Source organism: Euprymna scolopes, chromosome 40 (genome assembly GCF_053919585.1).
Source record: "Euprymna scolopes isolate OS-2025 chromosome 40, ASM5391958v1, whole genome shotgun sequence".
NCBI lineage: Eukaryota > Metazoa > Mollusca > Cephalopoda > Sepiida > Sepiolidae > Euprymna > Euprymna scolopes.
In genome coordinates, this window is record NC_136521.1 from 46,994,875 (window position 1) to 47,016,308 (window position 21,434).

Genomic DNA, 21,434 nt, shown 5'->3' on the forward strand with positions numbered 1-21,434 from the left:
TCCCCGTAATTCTACAAACTTCGTTATTTTTATTTCTATGGCTTCCGTTATTTCACACGTGTTCCGCCCGTCTAATGGGTTTTATAAAGAAAGAATCTTCCCGGACGATTTGCCCCATTTTATTACGAATTCCATTATTATTAATGCAAACAGAAAATAATAAGACATTCGTGAGTTCGTAACAAAAACAAAATAATAAGACATTCATAAAATACAATGAACATTAAAACACGTAGGCCCTGGGTTCGGTATACATCGCTGAAATAAAAATATGGGGAGACTCTTTCGAAACCAGAAATATACAATAGACAACGAACAGTGTATGAAAATAACGGAAAACACGACACGCAATGGTAATATTTTCAAAATTAAATTTTATTAGCAAACACTAAACTACGATAAGGTAGGAGTAATGAGGTTAAGTAAAAAAATAAATAAAAGAAATAGATTACAAGTGTGTGGAAGGGGGTGTCTTTATCTACTATTCGAAGATGCCAACGAGAAATATATCAAAACAAAAAGTGTATCTTTAGTGCAAACAAATGATGGCAAAATGAATTCAATGTCTTAATATACGAGAGAGGGAAATATTCACAGAGATGACTTACTGAGTTTATTCTTTTTTTTATCTTTTCTTTCTTTTTGTTTCAAGCCGTTGGTCAAAATGTCTTTAATATCCGTCCCTCCGGATTAAGACGCACGTGTGTAAAGTTCACCGTTTATCACCGTCAACGTCGCATCCTTTCGCTGTTGGTATGAAATTTCTCCCAGGCATTACTTCATCTCTTTCGCTGTTGGTGGAGTTCCTCCCAGACGTTATCTCCTTTCGCTATTGACGGAGAGGTGGGGTCGATACCTCCTATCTCGACGGCATCGCTGCCTCTGTCGCTGGGGTGGGACTTTCGCACATCCATCTGGCAGCACGGCCAGCGGCGACTGTTATACCAAAAAGGCCTCTTCTCTTTTTTTTCTTTGTCTCTCTCTCTCTCTCTCTCTCTCTCTCTCTCCCTCTTCTCAGTATCTTTCTTAGCCCCTTTCTTTCCTTTATTCTTCGTTGCCTAGTAACCCGCACAGGTCGATGGGTTTCTGGTCAAATGACCCGGTCATCTCGCTAGCTTGCATGTCAAAAGGCTTTTCTCACCTCTCTTTCTCTCTCTTTTTAGGTTTACCCTCTCCCTCTTTTCTCCTATACTTTCTTTTTCTCTCTCTCTCTTGAAACTGCGTTCATTTGCCTCGGTGATAAGATAAAATAACAAAAAAACAATACATTTCTCGTTGGCTCGAAATTAAATATTTCAATTTTTAATTAATTACACAATCCAAGTCATGGATTACGTCGCATTACCCTTTCTGTCTATACACACAGAGGAAGAATTTCATCTAGATTTCAGCTTTTGGTTCTTATGAATTCTTCCTATATTAAAAAAAAAAAAGTAAAACAAAATTGTTTAAGATGTAAAGTACTTGTGATGAAACAAAATTTCCGAAAATCATTCAACTGATTTTTATTTTTAACTAAGAAAATCAAATTTATGGATAATTGAAGAGCAGCTAGACCCCCCCCCCCCCAAAAAAAAAACAAGGGCGATAACTCAATAATTCAAGCTTGCAAGATTTGTTGTAATGCCTACAAATTCCCATTAATTGCTTAAAAATGATTTTCTTATTTAAAAATAAAACTACTTAATGAAATGCTTTGGAAAATAAAGGGTTCCTGGTGTTAAGGTAGTCAACAGATCGATTTTTTTTTTTTAATGTCATATTTAGCAAAAGCAAATATTATATTGTCATGTAAAAAATAGTAATATATCCAAAAATTACAAAAATTTATACAGTAGAACAACTGGAAAAAAGAAAAAAGTTTATCGCTATAGACAACAAATGTTACATGCCATGAACAAGTAAAAATATTGAGTTATCTCCCCTTACCAGTCTACTTTATAATTTCTAAGAAAAATGCAATTTTACCCAATTTTCCATAAAAATTGCTTTTAATTATAAATAACTTTCTACTCTATGAATTTTTGTAATTTTTAGATATATTGCTATTTTTGACATGATTAATTGAATACATACTATTGCTTTTGCTTAAAACAAGTTTTTTTTTGTTTTTTTTAAACTTGATCTGTTGACTATCTTAACAAGTACCAAATAAAGGTCTGGAAGTGAATGTTACTAAAGTGATGATCAGTTATTGTAATGTTGGAAAGCTAAGGGGGGGAGGAATTCTCTTGCTTAGTTTGTGGAAAGGGAGTCTGGTACAACTAAAATTTCTGTGATACCTGTATACAAAAGAAGTGCAATTACTAGTGATGGGACAATTCCAATATTTTTCCCGATTCCGATACAATTCTCGATTCCGATTCTTTATAAATCTCTAAATATTTAACTATAGAGTTATTTTCCCCGATTTCCGTAAAAAACACGTTAAATATGGAGATGTTTTCTTAAACGTAAAATTACACTTAAGTGGCGGATTATCTTTAAATTTTAGTTTTACTTGTATTTTAAAATCAATGAATATTTATTATTTTATCATTATTACCAGCAATGGAAAATTTGTTTTAACAAAAGCAAATAAAAAAAGACAAAAGGATCATTTTGGCATTGGAAAATAGGTACCTTTTTTTTTTTTTTTTTCCTTTTTTTTTTTTTTATGATACCCTCAAATTTGTCAAATTTTTTTTTTTAATTTTTTTAAATTTTTAAATTTTTTTATTTGGGTACCATCAGCTAGAATCGAAACCGAAAGCAACACTGGAGTATTCAAAACTGGTGACGTTAACACTTCACGTGATACGCATATGAACTGATTAAAAATAAACTTAGATGACTGTACAAAATGTAGAATGATTTATTTTTTTTCCAATTTTTACCCCCCCCCTTTAAAAACTATTTAAATCGGTTAAAGACCCATAAAAGAACAGTCCATAAAAAATCCAATCATTTGAAAATGAGGCTCCTAGTGCCGCTCTGCGACTTTTAATTTCAGAAGAGATAATATATGAAAATATGGAGGCAGACAGACAAAGCCTTTTATATATTAAATTTAATCAGTATAGTTGTGATGTGCCGAACAGGAAACTTTTTTTGGTATGGTCACACTGAAAGAATGGATGAGAGTTCTTGAGTTAGTCGGTGTAGAACAGTTGAGGTAGCAGGTTCAGTTCACTGAGGAAGGCCAAGGAAAAGATGGGGGCAAGTGATAAGGATGGATTTAAGAGAAAAAAGGATAAAGACCTGGCCAGAGATGCGTTACTTTAGAAGTCAATTTTTTTAAAGCTATCCAAACCATACCCACAGCTTTGTAATTCTAACTTTACTTATTTTCTCCTATAGTGCTCACATTCCATGAATGATGTTTCTGACAATGGGGAAAGAATTGCTGTTTGCTCTATCCATTTAATACTTGTTGGCTAGTTTTTATCTTGAAGTATTTTTTTTTTTTTTTTTCACCTCCTTGAATCAAGTGGCTTCATGCCTTAAAGAGGACAAACTTGAAGCAGATGGAGGGGGCCTCACAATCTATTTTGACTTGTGAAATTCTTTAACTGTTTGGTCCTGGTTATGATCTTAAAATGCATCTGGTGGTGAAACTGCAATTTGGAAACCCAAAGTAGTGATAGTACCTGTCAGGATCTTTATTCATGGATTAAAAAGAAATTATCATATACAAACATATACGCATACAAAAAAATAATCTACAAACCAATCAAATCCAGAACCTTCCTTTCCTCCAAGCAAACCTTTGATCGCTTCAAGTATTTAAACTCAGTGTTCATTGCCACAGTACAAGTATAGTCAAATGTCAGAGGTACAATTTCATCATCCGAAGCGACAATGACTGGTATGCTTTCAGTGGCCTACAACCTGTCTATGGTATCAACTCAAGTTCACAATAGGTATGAAAGTCCAGATCTATCAAGCTTCTCTACATCTGCAACACCTGATTGATGAGAGCTGCAGATCTGAAAAAGTTAAGTGTTCCATTTATACTTCCTCTACCCAATCCTGTGAGTCTGCAGGCACCATTTCATCTCCAATACCCAAATCGGGATGCGATACAGGATTTTCCCCATCAACCAATCACTTTTAAAGAGCAGACTTCGCTTGTTTGTCCAAGTTGCGTGCTGTAACTTGGGAGAGTTCATCCACAAAGCAGTAGTTCCAGAAACACTACAAGGTTGGCGAAGACGCCCGGGCAGCCAACTGAAGATGTGGTTATACACTATCAAAGCTGACGTCAATCGTAGCTCGAGTCTACAGGTCCAGGGTGTTGGCTGCTGATCCTGGAACTGACTGGTCATCACTATCTTAGTCATTGCAGACTGTTGTGTGTGGTTTGCATTCATTCAAGACACCTTTTTATGGAAAGAACCGGCCTAAACCATCCCGGGTGAATGTCACGTTCAGTCAATATTCCATTTTCGCATAAAATGACCTAGTTAGGGCTCCTGTGCTACCAGTCAGAAACAGCAACTTTTTCATTCCTTTCCCTTATTTCCTTCTTGATTTCTTCATCTCGTTACTTAGATTCCTCTTCCTGTCTTAATTGCACATTTTTTCTTTTCCTTTCCCTCTTTTTCCTCTTTCTTAGATTTCTCTGCTTACTGTTTCTTTACTTCCGGTCCTACTTTTTTTTACTCTAACACATAAGGACTTACTGTGAAAGGGACCATGCTCCAGATACACTCTAGGTAGGAAGTTGATCAGCGAGATGTCAATTATTTGCTTTAATTTTAGCATCTGGAGAATTGGGCAAAGAAGTGTTTATTTGATGTCAATATTTGGTCTTGGGAATTCTAATTGGAGTTAAGTGAAGAGTCCCTTCCCATACACAACCTGGCACTATAGTTATCCAAATATTATTCAACTGTTGATAGAACAACTGCTCTTAGCACTACCTTAGAGTTAGGGCTCCTGTACTTCCAGTCGGAAACAAAGCAATAAAGTAAACTGTACAGAACCAGCATATAGAACAATCAACTGGGAACTGGTCATTATAGGAATGGTCTAATCTCTGTTGATTTTGAGGGCTGACGACTAAAATATCATCCCGACATTATTCAACTGTTGATCAGTTTCTCTTAGTACTACCTAAGAGTTATGGCTCCTGTACTACCAGTTGGAAACCAACTATCAAACCTCTACCTTCACTTGTCGGACAAGAGCGACCCAGACTTGTCATGTGAAACTGACAAGAACGTGTCCCCCACGTTGCTCAGATAGAGAGTAATAGAGATGGTAGGATTATCTATTGCTCTAATCAGAAAACAGAATTAAGCATCATATCACTGGCAGTTTTTTTTTTATTTTTTTTTTTTTATGTGTATAGTTTTAAAAGTAAACTCGGTAAATCTTAATCTGTACACCCCAAGGATGCATGAATTAGATTTTACTGTTCTTTTTAGGTTTTTGATGTGTTCCAGAGATTTTTTTTTTTCTCACGTTCACCCCTAACAAGACATATCACCACTTGGACGTAAGGGGCTACTATTTGGGACTATGCCTAAGAAGTATTAACAAAATGTTGGTTTACATTACATTTAAACTTTGCATATCAGTACAGTCAGGAAAGCAAGTAGCAGGAAGGGAATTCCAAAGTGTAGCTGTCCGAGGGAAGGAACTATTAGATTAGAAAGCTTTCTGGTATTTAGGGACCTCAACAGTGTAGGGGTGAGATTTTGTTGCTAAATGGGTTTGTCAGGGATATGCACGTCGAAGGGACACAAGTATGAGTTCATCAGAGCATATTCAATTAAAATATTTTTAAAACAGGCATAGAGATGCAACATCGCAGCAATAGGGCTGGAGCTTAGTTGATTAAGTGGGACTTATTAAATTGAAACCTTTCTTTTGGACACTATCTAAGAAGGAGAGTAGATGCACCAGCCCAGATGTGGCAACAATAATACATGCATTGGTGAATGATGGCCTTGTAGAGGTACAGGATACTCTCAGGTGTGAGTAGTTTTCTAGCACGGTAGAGGGAACCCACCTTCTTTGCAGCAGCCGTCGCAATGTCTTCAATGTATTTGTATAGCTATCAGCATCTCTGAATGAGATGTTGATGGGGTATGTACTTTGCACACTGTTTGATGATCGACACCATCTTTTTTCTATCATCATCGTCATCATCATCGTCATCATCTCTCCCCTTTCCTTCCTCCCAGAATCATTCTCCTTGGTTTTTAAAGGCCTATATTAAACAAAACAAAAAATAAGTGCAAACGGTTTCATTTCTTTCCGTAACTCCTCTTTTCTTACTTCTATGATTTTCTGTTTCAATTGTAGCCTCTTACCCTACCGGACCACCACCACTACCCCCACAGGCTGCACCGCCACCTGGTGTCCGACCACCACCGCCACCTGGTAAATTGTCTTCTTTTTCTATCCATTTGTCAAATGTTTGTCTTAGAAATAACGATCCAATATCTTGGAGCAAATGGTGCTGCATATACAAAACATATATGTATATATATATAGTGTCGAGCAAAACTTTGATGACAGCCTGTTGTTGCCAAATGAACAGGTTTATAAGGCAGTTAGATCTATCAAGTTGTAACAAAAGTTATGTCTGTTTTTTTCGTTTTTTTTCATTGTTTTTTTAAAGGTCCAATTCAAAAATTATATCAGATTTATTTAATCGTTAAGGTAGTCCTCACTTTTCTTTGCAATCTGTTTCTGTCTGTCAGTAAGATTTTTAATACAATGTTTATAAACTCCCTCAGTTTTATGAACTGAAAAAATAAATTGACTCTACTTGTATCCCCCCACTTTTTTTTCTCCGTCCCAAACAGAGCATATTGCTACTTGAAACTTAAGGAGCTACTATTCAAAGAACCATGTCTAACAGGAGAGTTGAATAGCAAAATGTTTATTCATATTAAATTTTAAACTTCTGCAGTTTAGTACAGTCAGGAAACAGGAAGGAAATTCCGAAGTTTAGAAGTCTCAATGAAGAAACCAATTATGCAAATAAATGGAGCACGTTCTGTGGAAATACTTGTAAAACGAGAACAAGAACGCAACACTAGTGATGTGACCCGTTAGGTGAGAAATTTTATTTTGCATGAGAGAAAGGCTAGTGTTATGTGCACTAACTCTGATGCGGCAACAGTACTCAATCCATAACTGAATATGATGGTGTTATTGAGATATAGGATACTGGCAGGTGTAAGTTTTCTAGCCTGGTAGTGGGAAGCCTCCATTCTTTGTGTCAGACTTTGCAGTATCTTGATGTAAGTCTGAAATTCATTCAAATGATTTTTGCAACCTTCTAAAAAGATAATCTGTTGATGCAAGGTTTAGAGAGTATGGTGAGTAATACGTAATATCCCAGACACATTTTTCTAGGTTTTTGGTCTTTTGTGCATTGTGAGGTTTACCGTTCTCCTTTATCATATCATGTTGGAAAGACGAGATAGAGAAAAATGGTGACTAAATTAATGATTAAATCTGATGTGTTTCTGAATTTTTGAAACAACGATTATTTGGATTCTTCAGACTACCATTCTTGAACATCATTTTCACAACGTTTTGGTCATTATAACTTCAAACTTTCTTCAGGTGGATCTTATCAAACTTGGGAATCTGCACAGAGTTTTGAACGGAACCCTTTATTTAATCCACAGGGGTAGCATGCTCTTGTTTTCTGGGTAGGAGTCTTAAGTAAGTAGCAATTGTATTTTGAGTGTCACCTACACTGAGGATTGAACCTTCAACCTCTAGAAGGGTATAACTTACTACTTGAATTTGACACGGGTAAAATTCAATTGCAAGCTACACTTCTAGAGGTTGAAGGTTCAGTTCTCAGTATGGGTGATACTCAAAATACAATTGCTAATTACTTTTATTCGGTCATGGTTGACAGAATGAGAGCTTGCTACATTTGTTTATTAAGGGTTCTAGTCAAAATTCTGTGTAGTTTCCAGAGTCTGACAAGATACACTTGAAGGTTACGTTGTGAAAATAGCATTCACTTAAACAGTAGTTTAAAGAGTCAAATAATATGAATAATCTGATGATTATTATTATTATTATTATTATTATTATTATTATTATTATTATTATATTAAAAAAAAAAAAATGAACAAAACTTTTGTGACAATCTGATTCTTTTATAATAAGATGAAAAAAACAATAAAATAAAAACCTACATTGGCCAGCAACCTTAGAAGTTGATAGTAAAGTTGTCTCCAACCTTCTTCAGGTTTATCATTTCAAACATGAGAAACAAGATAAGATTGCAAACTAAATTTAATAATCCCTGGAAGGAGACTTTTCTCATCCTGTCAGCCATGATCGGGTAGAAGTGTTAATTTGTTATTCTTGGTTATCGCTTGTAATATGACTGAATCTTCAACCTCAAGAGGACTCTCACTTTGAACTGGTTATTAATTAATGCCTTTAACCGTTATCCCATGGGTCCGTGTAGGTACTTTTAGTATGAATTTTTTTAGGCTTAAACTTTATCTTGTCTAAATCAATGGCTTCGAATCAGTCTCAAGAGACAATGGATATCTCCTGTAAGAGTGCCTGCTCGTGTAACTGGAGCAAGAGTTGTGCAATCCTCAACCGTATCTCTCCTGAATCGGTATTACTTAATACTAATGGCAAGGAAAAGTCCAAGACAGCTGGAAACAATGGCAAGATAGCAGGGAGTACATACAGCACCTGGTATTTCCAAATGGTTAGCCATTTTAGTACTGACCAGGCTCAACGTCACTTAATTTTGGTCATCCAACAGGAATTCATGTGTCTATGCAATTATGCTATATATAATATTTTCTAAATGTGTTGTATTAATTAGTTTAGTTGAATTTGAGAATCTTTATATCAAACTTGTTCAAACTTTCAAACTGAACCCTTTATTTACTCTACCAAAGATTGAACTCTAAAATTTTCTTGTTTAGAACTGCTGGTTCATTATTGTCCGTCAGTTTAACATGCATGTATGCATTGGATGGCTTTAATAAATTTAACTATAAGGCCTTTATCTACCCAGATAAGAATAGTTGTCTGAATAATTCAAATAATCAATCTTCATCTCAAAATATTTCAAAATTAATAATATTCAGTTGACTCACTTTTTTCCTGGACTCTAGGCTGGGATCAAAGTGTAGTAACTGATCTGTCGGAGGAGGATTTATCCTTTTTGATTGGAGCAATTTTTAGATTTGTTACATCCAGAATGCTCCGTTTTTTGAGGGTGCTGGGTATTTCCCTACACAAAAAAAAATGACCTTGTATCTAATTTCTCCTTTGTGGGAAGACAAATAAATGTAAACTTGTTTTATGGGTAAATTTGGCTCATAATAAGCCTGCTCGTTGTGCTGGTTATAGACATGAGCTGCTCCTCAACCGTGTTGATTAACGGATTGAATGGAATGCATAAAATGTTCATATTATTTGGATAATTCTGACTACTGTTCTCATCTTGAACATTATTTTTTGCAATTTTTCAGTTAATGTAACCTTTGATTTTCTTCTGGTGTATCTTGTCTAACTTTGGGATCTTTCTGTCAAACTCAGGATTCTGCACAGAATTTTAAACAGAACTTTGTAATGAGGTAGTCTGTTCTCATGGTTCCATTTGAAATTCTGTAGAGATTCCAGAGTTTGACATGATACATCTGAAGAAGGTCATAGGTTACATTAACCAAAACATTGTAAAGATAACACTTAAGATGGGAACAGTCGTCCAAATAATCTGAATTATCAATCTTTACATAAAAAATTCAAAAACCTGCATGAATGTTGACAACTTTTTCACTATCAACTTTTTAAATTCAAGGATATGCAAAGACCTTTTCTGTATCACCTTTATATGTAGATCTAACACAGACGATCAATATATGTGCACGTGTGCGTAAATGTTGTTGGCGGGAGCAGCATCCACAATGGACCATTCTTGGTGGGTGGTGTGAAGAAAATCCGGTGGTTGCAGACAAAAAAAAGGACATTTTTTTAAATTTTTTCTTCTGGTGGTTTTAATTTAAAATTATTCAAAGTTTCCTTTTCTTTTCCTTTTTTTTGTTTTTCTTTTCCTTTGCTTTTGTTTCTTTTTCTTTTCTTTTTCCTTTTTCTTTTCCTTTTGTTTTTTTTTCTTTTCCTTTTCCTTTTTTCTTTTCTTTTCCTTTTGTTTTTCTTTTCCTTTTCTTTTCTTTTCCTTTTCTTTTCTTTTCCTTTTCTTTTCTTTTCCTTTTCTTTTCTTTTCCTTTTCTTTTCTTTTCCTTTTCTTTTCTTTTCCTTTTGTTTTTTTTCTTTTCTTTTCCTTTTATTTTTTTTATTTTTTCTTTTCGTTTTTTTTCTTTTCTTTTCCTTTTTCTTTTCCTTTTGTTTTTTCTTTTCCTTTTGTTTCTTTTGTTTCTTTTTTCTTTTTGTTTCTTTCTTTTTGTTTCTTTCTTTTCGTTTCTTTTTTCTTTTGTGTTTTCTTTTTTCCTTTTGTTTTTTTTTTCTGTTTCTTTTCTTTTCTTTTCGTTTTCTTTTCGTTTCTTTTTCTTTTCGTTTCTTCCTTTTTGTTTCTTTTCCTTTTTGTTTGTTTTTTCTATTTGCTTTTCTTTTATTTCTCTTTTTGCTTTTCACTTTTTCTTTTTCCCTTTTTCTTTTTCCTTTTTATCCGTCTTCCTTGTTTTTTCCTTTTTTCTCTTTTGGATTTCATTTTTCTTTTTAATTTCTTTTTTTTTCTTTTCCCTTTTTTCTTTTTATTTTTTGCAGAATGATATTTTGATATAACTCCTTTTTGGTTTTCTTTACAGTTTTGCTGTTTTGAAATAATTTATATATATTTTTTTTTTAACTAAAGTAAATTTATAAGAATTTAAAACAGAATAAACAATTCGATTCTTGTCCTGAATTCCTCCTATATTTAAAAACAAAAATAAAAAAAAGTATTGTATAGGTATTCATGATGAAACAAAAATGTCATATGCCAAAAATCACATAAATTAATCAGTTTTATTTTTAACTAAGAAAATCAAATTTTATAAGTACTATAAATGGGACTGTCTTGTGTCACCATTTGGAGGAAACAGGCAAAAAACTCCATAATAATTTAAACTTACAAAATCAGCCGTGTATTGCTTACAATTTCCCATTAATTGCTTAAAATCTTTAAAAAATTATTTTATTTATGAAAATAAAACGTCTTGATCAATTTATAATTTTTGGAATATGCTATTTTCATTTTATCACAGATACATACTGGTGATGAAATGGTTTCAATATTTTTCACCCGATTCCGATACAATTACAGATTCCGATTCTTTATAAATCTCTAAATATAAAGTTATTATTTTCACGATTACCATAAAAACACATGTTAAATGTGCGGATATTTTTTCAAATGTAAAATTAGACTTGTGAGGAATGATCTATTGATTTTAGTTTAAAATCAATTGCTGTTCATTATTTTATCATTACTCCCAACAATAGAAGATTTTGCTTTAAACAAAATCAAAAAAAAAAAAAAAAAATCAATTAAAAGAATTGTTTTTGGCATCGGAAAATAGGCACAAATTTTTTCGATGCCCTCAAAAGTTCTGATTTTTCTGATTCCTGATTCTGGTTAACCGTCCTAACACTAGTACATACATCATACAGATTTTTCTCTATTTTTGTATTTTAATATGAGAATTCTGACAACCTCCAAATATTCTTGTAAGAGCTTTAAAAGTGGATATCTTACCTTACGTGGTACTACATTCACCATCGTTCCACAGACAACGCCTGGTATTTCCAAATGGTCATCCATTTGTTCAGTTCACTGATCAGATTAGAATCGGTGCGTCAACGTAATCATGCTGTATTACTTCCCTTACACTTCATACCCTGTCAGTGGGCTACGAATTTACTGATTGTAACCCTATACAGAGGCGTAAGTACCCTCATCCCAAACAATCGGGCGACATGGGTAGCAACTTCTGATGCCTTGGGATTGAATCCTGGTAGCTAAACTATTCTTCCACTTCGGGTCTTATTTTGATGAGATGGTAAATCGAAGAGGCTCAATCAATAAACATGCTGGTTATGTCGTCATAAAGTCTATAAGTTTATTCCTAATCCTATATTAATTTGCCGACTACAACCCGATGTAGAAAGGGAACCCTTTCTACTTCCTGCTCCCAAAACTGAGACCCACGTGGATAGAAACCTATAGTGCCTTGAGACGGGATCCTGGTAACTGAGCTGTTTTACTTTGGATGTTATTTTTACTAGATGGTAGATCGAAGAGGGTTGATCATTAAATCTGATTGTCATGTCGCAGTATCTATAAGTTTATTCCTAACCGATTCCCATCCAATTCTTCAGAACAATGAAAATCTTATTTCCCCTATATTATCCTTAAATTGATACTAGAAAGCGGTGACTGAGGGTCAATCAGGTTGAAAACAATAAAAAAAATTATAGATGCCAATGAGTAATGTTTTCTGGGAATAACGCTTCTCTGTAAAGTTTTTTTCTGGGAGTAATTTCTTTTTTTTTTTTTTCTTTTTAAGGGTGATAATGGTTTCCTCTTTGCTGAGTAATGTTTTCTGGGAAATAATGTTTCCAAAGAATAATACAGTATATTTTTGTAGCAAATAGGAAGATTCCGATATTTTTCTAGATTCTGATACAATTACCGATTCCGATTCTTTTAAGATCTTTTTTTATTTTTATTTTTTTATTATTATTACTGTAAAAAAAGGTATATGCATATATTTTCACAAGTGTTTTAATGATGTATGGATTTTAATTTTACTGGCAGTTTAAAATTGGGAAATATTTATTTTATTTTTAGTGCTAGCAATGGAAAATCCAGTTTTAAAGTAAAGCAAAACAAAAAATTTAATGAATAGTTATGTCCTCATCTGCTTTTATATGCAAATATATATATTTTTTTAATTTGACAAATGCTTTCCCTGTATGTATTGTAGCTCATATTTTGATAATCTCATTGTGAGATTTTCATCTATATATTTCACTTGTGCTAGTTTTATTTTGTACTAGCATGGTTACCCAGCATTGCCCGGGTGTCAACAGGTAGTATAGTGGGGCTATTGAGCAAGTAATCCCCTAAAAATAAATACCTGTGAATACTAAAAAAAAAAAAAATTAGCCTCGGTAGCCAGGCTTGAACCTATAATGCGAAAGAGAAAAAGAGAAGTGAAAAAAGCAAAACACCACGAGCCTTCAAAATAACGTCTTTTAAACGTACGCTGAGATCAGTAGGCGTGAATGACTTTCAAAAATGTTGACGCAAAAACCGACCCCTCCTTGCAAAAAACGGCCTAGTTGATGGTCAAAGAATTAATGTTTTTGCCCAATTTTTGGATATTTGTCATCAAAGAGATTGATCTTCCTAACAATACCAATTTTGTCACTGTTCATGGCGTGTGCCAAAAGTTTTTGGCGCGTGCACACACACACACACTCTTTGTCTTTTATTTAACAGACGTTCTGACGGTTTATGCCAGGTTCTGGGCAAACCAGAGTGGACACTTACATACATCCATTTCACAAAAATGTACTAGTACCTTATTAATTTAACAAAATAGTTTCTCTTGTATCTCATAAACTCTTTGTGAGATTTTCACCTATATCTTTCACTTGTGCCATTTTTATCTTTTATTTCCTGGAGCCCAATTTGCCATTATAATCATTAGATTTTAATTTGTTTTACTAGGTTAAAATCAAATATTTATACTGCTTTAATATTAGCAATGGAAAATTAAATCGTATTGTTTGGATTCGGACTACTGTTCTCACCATGAGTGTGGTTTTCCATAAAGTTTCGGTCGATGTTGTTTCCAACCTTCTTCAGGTATATCGTGTCGAAATGCGAAAATCTCACTCATAGAACAGTAGTAGCCCAATGATGAACCAATTCATCTAAAATATTCAGAAATGATGAATTAAATCTTTAAAAATTAAAAGAATCATTTTTGGAATTGGAAATTAAACTGAAATTTTTCCAATTCAAAAAATTGCATTGGGGGTGGGAGTCATTTGCTTTTAAATGTAGATATAATTTTCTTTTTAATTTGACAAAGTTTTCCCTTATGTATTGTATCTCATATTTTGTCATTGTTCCGGCAGCATTTTAACAAAATTTGCTATTATTATCATTATATCTTAGTTTTTTTTGGTAGTTTAAAATCAAATATCTATGCTGTTTTCATTACTATAAGCAATGGAAAATTAAATTAAAAAAAAATTCTTTAAATCGTTTTTGGAATCTTAAATTAATTAAAAAAAAAAAAAAAAAAAAAAAAAATATTGCCAATCCTGATATCAATTCAGTTACCCTAAAAAGGTTCCAATTTTTCTGATTCTGATTAATTGTTCCAACACGAGCTTCATTTTTTTTTTTTTCCTCTCTCTTACATCAAGTGGCTTCATGCCTTTTCTGGAGCCATTTAATAATAATAAAAAACTCTTTGATTTGTAAAACTAGAATAAAATCGTACTATCAGTATTTAAAAAAAAAAAAAAATTTTACCATTGGGTTACCACTCATTAAAGTCAAGCGCCACTTAAATATTCAAATTATATTTCAGTTTCAAATGATTTAATTAACATCAGGGGTGTGAGTTCCGTTATAGAAGCGCTGATTTAATTTGAATAAAATAAAATCTGCATCATGCATATTCTATTTTATTCAAATTGATTTGATTAAATTTTAGGAAAGAAGAAAGACTTTGGCTTTATTTTCATCTGCTTCGTAACTTTTGCTTTCCTTATTTTGTTCTTTAGTCCTACATTCTGTAAGTGATATTTCTGACAAAGGGGAAAGAATTACTGTTTTCTGGTTCAAGATTTATCTCACACTTAGCATTAAACCCGACACAGCTGATATATTGGCCCTAGCAACATAGCTAAAAAGACGACATGGCCGTTTTTTTTGGCCTTTTAATAATACGTTATCAAATACTTTTGCTAATTGCCTGTCATCATTTTGGATAATTGTTGCTTAATTGGGCAGGGTCCGAAGGGTTAAAGGTTTTTTTTCTCTTTTTAGCTTCTTACATCAAGTAGCTTCATGTCTTGTTTTCAGGAATTTTCATTAAAAAAGAAAACCATTCTAATGGTTCCTATAATTAAAATAAAATATCACTAGCAGGGTTATTTTTGTTAGTCAGCACTTATGAAGGCCAAAAGGCATTTGAGGATAAGTGTCAATGGGGTGGAATGCTTAATAATCCAACTTGATCGATGAACACAATTTGATTACATACAAGATAGATCACAAGTACATGATGACACTGGATTTAAAAACTGTTGTAGTTTACAGGAAAGCAGTCCCACAGTAACGTGTTCCACGGTCAGGAAACCCTTGTAAAGAAGCTTTGTCCATGGAAATTCCATCTGATGCTAAATGTATGGAGGAAAAATTGAAATTCTTAGTAGAAAGACTAGTTTTTATTGTGAATGTGTTAGGAGGATGAACTAGGAGTTCGGTTGAACACTTACCAATGATGATAGAGTAGAGAGAGACTAGTAATGTATCTTCTGTGAGAAAAGGATTGTAAGGGATAGAAAAGATCATCCCTCCACTAGATTTTGAAGTCGATTTTTAACTTTGTGTGGGTGAAGAAAAGTTCTGAGTGATGCTTTTCTATGTGGCAATAGTACTTTATTAGGTCGCATCTAATTCTTATATAGGTTGCATTAAGGTTTTTCACATTCAAAACTACAATTCTCTTTGGTTTGTGACTATGTAATTTTATTTAAAATCAATTTTATTTCATACATGCCACAATTTTTAGCTGTTGTGTTGCCCGGGCATTAAAAAAAAAAAAAATAAATGACTTGTTTTATGAGCAAAAGGAAATGATTTTTTATGACTTGAATTTTGGAAGAAATTATACTTAGCTAACTTTGTTATTGTAACGAAAAAAGTTTGTAAAAGATTTCAGTCAGATCGGTCCAGTAGTTTCCAAGAAAAAGTGGAACAGACAGACTAAGAGAAATATAATATACATTTTCTTAAATTTACATTGCTCGCTTGGGTCATGCTTTTTTGTTGTGGGCCAAAAATATTGATTCTTCTTTAAAAAAAATAATAAAATAAAACATTTACATAGTCAATGTTAAAGCTGTTTGAAATCATAATTCTATGAAAATGTATACTAGCTGGGAGACCTGACATTGTACGAGATTGAATGAGTATCAACAAATATACCAACCACATATACCTTTTGTCATTGAAATCGGAGAAGTCGCCAATTTTTTATCAAGTCTATTGATTGCCACTCTAATTAGGGACACTTCCCACCCCCACCCCCTTCTCCCTCAACCACAGTGTACTGGGAGAAAGCCTCACATGCCTTTCAAAGTGATTTAATCCACAATACATCAGTCTACATTGCACTGTAGAGAATCTACTGTTTATTTTACAAAAATATTTGTAAATAATGGCTTCACTTAAAATTTAAAATGTAAAAATCAAGTGTCATTGTTTGATCGTGTTTTAAACAGAAACATTCATTTCGAACGTGCCCGTCTTATAAAAGAACTAACTGTTGATTTTATGTAATTATTTTTACATAATCACTTGAATTAAAGTTAAACGTACAAAAGTCAAGTATCTTGGTTTAATTGTGCTCTAAAAAGAAACATTCATTTTGAATATGCCCTTGCTTTATTAAATACTCCATAGTTGATTTTATAGACCTTTCTGCTTGTGCGGTAATAAAACATCTCAAATGCACTTGTAATGTTAAAATGTATATAAAAAAGTGTCAAGTTTGGTCAAAATCAAACTTCCTTCTTAAATCGGATTTTTTTCGATTCTAATACAAAACCTAAGTAAGAACACTCCCAGACACATCAAGTACTTTTGTGTGAATTAAAGAAAAAAAAAAAAAAAAAAAATCGGCCTAGCCATTTCCTAGTCTGTAGGAAATGAACTAGCATGCACAGACAAAGCTCCTTTATTTATATATATATATATATATATATATATATATATAGTCTAAAGAAGCTTTGAGTAAAAAAAAAAAAAGAAAGAATGCCGTTTAAATTCCCCCTAAAAAAAAAAGAAACTAAATTTAACCTCTCGCAGACTTAGCACCTACATAATCTGACTTTTAAAAAGTTTATCATTACAAAAGAGAAATCAATTATAAATGGATGAAAAAAAAAAGCCTTAATTAAAATTTTTATATAAGCATATATATATATATAGTAAGACTTATTTTTAAGAGGAAATCAAAAAATTTGAATATAGTTTACATTGTTTTTCTCAATTTTGTCCTTTACTTTTGGACATTCCTATTTTAAAAATAAATAACTAATTGTTATAATTCTTTTTCTATCCTTTGCAAATGATTCAAATTTTAGTATGTTATTATGGATGGTAACGACTACCAGTTGTCAAAATTTCACAATTGTTATTTCTATCAAATATTAGATTTTAAAATTTTGTCCCTTAGTTTTGGACGCTACTGTATGTGTGTGTGTGTGTGTTAGTGATGGGACAATTGCAATATTTTTGCCGATTCCAATACAATTACCAATTCTCTTCTAAATTTCCGATTCTGATTTCAATAACAAAAGCACCTGAAAAAATACAGCCACAGCATATGAGTAATATAGACTCCCACCACCCCTATCGAAAGAGTTCATTAAATGGTGTTGATTTAAGTTTATTTATATAGAAATGTTCAAATATTTGGAGCTCTACTTATCGCAGAAATCAATATACCAAAGTTATTTTTTAAAAATCAACTAACAATTTGTTTATGTCAGTTTTTTTCTTTCTGTTTAATAATTTTTGCTGTGGAATAAAATCTATAAATACGGAATGTTATTTTTTTTTTTGTATGTCATTGATAATTTATATATACATATATACAATACAGCCCCGCCGTTGGCTTATTGAAACATTAGTCCGTGGAAGAGAATAACAAAGAATCTGATTAGTTATCCAGCTTAACTAAGCACCATAACTCCTGGTAACACAAATTCTTTGCATTTTAATTACAATTCCCTATGGGGATGAAATGCAAATGCCTCTGTGTAGCTGACTTCCATCCATAGCCTTGAGCCCCTGGTGAGGCATAGGCCATCTACAACTTTTGTAGATGCTTTTGTAGCGAGGAGTTCTTTTTACAGGGTGAGGGTGCTGGCCCACGCCCAACCTTCCCAGAAGGTACATACAGCACCTAGCCTTCCCAAATGGTCACCCATCTGGTACTGGCCAGGCTCAACGTTGCTTAACTTCAGTGATCTGGCGAGAACCGGTGTGTCAACGTGATTGTGCCGTACGTGTAGCTGACTTGCCAGAAATATATTTTCATAATTAAATATACACACGCGCACACAATTTTTCTTGAGTAATAGAATTTCTTTATATTTGATAAATTAAAACTAGCTTTGTGGAAAATGTAAACGTACGTAGAATTATACGTTTTATTTGGATTTTAATATTTTTAGTACTCCTTTGCTATTTTAATATTTTTAGTACTCCTTTGCTCTTTATCAGAAAGTGATAAATGACTGAAATATAGGATCGTACAAAATATTAAAATGATTATAGCATGTATAATTTTGGATGTTTTCATGTTTTCCATGAACCTTAGTTTTCATTTGTTAGATGTAAAGAAATTTATTACTTTCGTCAAGAGACAGATTAAAAAATTTTTAATGCGGTGGAGGTAATCCTCCTAGATATTACCTTTTCCTTTAGGGGTCAGTGTCCATGCTTCCGTTCAGTCTTAAAAGACAAAGGATACCCCCTTAGGGGCAGTAGCGCATGTAATTCTGAGGCAAATGTTGCGCAATCCACAACTGCACCTCTCCTGAATCGGCATGGCAAGGAGAAGACCAGGACGACTGGAAACAATGCCGAGATAAGCAGAGAGCACATACAGCACCTGGAAGTCCCAAATAGTCACCCATTTAGTAATGACCAGGTTCAATGTTGCTTAACTTCGGTGATCCTGTGGGAACCTGTGTATCAACGTGATTATTATTATATGGGGGTCAGTGTAATATGTTTGTTCATCCAGGTTAACAAAAATATGCAGGGACACACACACACACAGTGTAACACTGATATAAGAAAACAGATATAAGAGAGATTTTCTCTGGTCCCAAATTAGAGTCTGTGTTAATGTACAGTGTAGCCTTGATATGAGAGAGAGGCACCCCCCACCCCGGGTCTCTTATATTTGGGTTACGCTGTATATAGTTTAGGATGAACAAACAACAGGCTTGATTACATTTGTAAAAGATTAAAAAAAAATTTATTATTACAGCTGATACTATACAAAGATTCTAATATTTTTTTAATATTTAACTTGCAAACTCACTTTTCTTGGATTGAAACAATGTAGCCCAAGCTCAGCACACTATCCAACAGATCGCATTAATCTCCAAGGGGAGATAATTCATACCAAATTTATTGTTGAAATTAACAAAGATTGACAAATTTTAAACAATAAAAATAGCACATAATTTCAGCTAGGGAATCGTAGTGTAATGGTATGCACGCCTGATCATGATACCTGTAGTTGAAGATTCAAGCCTTGATATATTCATATATATTCATATTCAACTGTGCTAATGAGCCACAGATATGGCAAAACACATGTCTATGGATAATTATTTTATAAGTAAGATATACATGTATAAGGATTTTTTTTTTATCAATAATAGATGCAGCAAACTTTTAAATAAATTACAGAAAAATATTTTATTATACAAATATGTGGTTTATTCCAAAGATTAATTTTTGACATTTATAATTTACATACAATTTCAAGCATATGGGCCCTGCAGCTCACGCGTATACGATGTAATTTAGAGGTCCAATTTTCACAACACTATGTATTAAAATTAGGCTGTATTTTGGAAATAATGTGGCGAATATTGTCTCCCAAGTGGTCTATTGTGTCTGATTTATCAGTGTGGACATAAGAATTTATGAATCTCCAAAGAAAATAATCTAATCTGGTTAAATATATATGAGCATTTATAGCCTGTCCTCTCAATGATGTTTTTCTTATTGAACTGACAAATCCATGTATACCCATGTTTACTTTATCTTGTCTATAAATTTCTTTATATGGTTGTGCTCCACCTCACATGTTGAGCTTCTTGTATTTTGATAAGTCTCCATTGAAAGAATTTTTCAATATTCTTTAATCCCCTCTGGTGCATATATTGCTCTCTTTTCATCCTCTTCCCCCCTCTTCCCTTTCTTGTTTCATTTAAGTTGTTTAGTGTGAGTTCTGTATATATCTCACATTACTGTCTTCCCCACCTAACACAAATCATTTTTAATTATCTAATATTTATCTCTTTTATCAACTTTCAGGTGTCATTCCGAGAAGTGGTAAGTATGTTTTACTTCTATATTTTTTTCGAATATGATTTATAAATGAACTAACAAGAACACCCAGCATTAGCCGGGATTGAATTAGCAATTGTCCTTTTGCACCTAACTCATAAAATTCAGTTTTTGGAAGAGGTGTTCAAAGATATACTTATCATTAATTAAATTAGAGGAAATGGAAATAAAATTTTTGTAAGTTTAGTCTTCAATCCCCCTTAAGGCATACCTGGCATTTTTTCCTGTGAAACAAAACCTCTGCACACACCTACTCCAAGCTCTAAATCCCTTAAAATTTCTATTCTATTTAATTTAATTTTTAATTAAGATAAAGTAAAAGTATTTCCTTTTTATAGATATCAAGTGAGGATGTAGACCCCATGATAATAGTGCAACTGCTATGATCAAAATGAAATATACTAATCCAAATACATTGGGTAACATAGTTTGAGAATTATATATCGTGTATGGTTGCGTATAAGTCGAATTTCTGAAAGACGATTTTACGGGGGGGGGGGGGTCGACTTATACATAAGTAATGTTTTTGGAAATGTTAAAAAGCAACTCTACGTTCGATCATAACACAAAAAATGTCATTTTGTTTGTGCACTCGGTATATACCAATAATCCTAAAAATTCATTGCACTCCTTCCGAACTCTGCTGTGGTGTATTTGCCAGCATGTAAGCACATGCGTTTTTTCAGTTTGGGGCTTAATAATAATTGAAATAGCTCTCGTAATGTTCATTCTCTAGGTGTGGCTATAGGCCTAAGTTTTATATGGTCTATTTAGCTATGATATGACGGTTTTTTAGTAGGTTAGGAAATATACATTTTGCTTAATTTCCTACATAATAGTCCCTGTAAGTATAGCCTCAACTGGTATCCCTTTAAGTCCAAGTGGCACTGTGCCTTTTTTTTGGGGGGGGGGATGATTAAAAGAAAAAAGATTCCCCATTTGATGTTGTGGGGAATGTGGAGTTGGCTCTTAGTCACCATTGCTCCCGGATTTACTTTAGCCTGGAGTGGTAATACCTTTTAAGGTATCTGGTGCTATCAGATCAGGCTGTCTGAAGATACTGTTTTCCTGACTTAAAATGCACCCAAACATC

At 33.2% G+C, this 21,434-nt stretch overlaps 1 protein-coding gene and 1 pseudogene across 34 annotated transcripts in view; one reads left to right on the top strand and one right to left on the bottom strand.

Moving 5' to 3' along the window:
• LOC145265536 (cleavage and polyadenylation specificity factor subunit 6-like) overlaps positions 1-21,434 on the top strand; it is a 180,271-nt gene that overhangs the window by 101,996 nt on the left and 56,841 nt on the right. For 25 of the 34 annotated variants that reach the window (XM_080121468.1, XM_080121471.1, XM_080121477.1 and 22 more), the window contains 2 exons: positions 6,295-6,372; positions 20,309-20,326. In XM_080121468.1, coding sequence (XP_079977594.1) covers positions 6,295-6,372; positions 20,309-20,326 — 96 coding nt within the window. The remainder of the gene's footprint in view (positions 1-6,294; positions 6,373-20,308; positions 20,327-21,434) is intronic. The other 9 variants (XM_080121480.1, XM_080121489.1, XM_080121493.1 and 6 more) reach the window with 1 other exon arrangement.
• On the bottom strand, positions 18,141-18,257 carry LOC145265901 (5S ribosomal RNA; annotated as a pseudogene).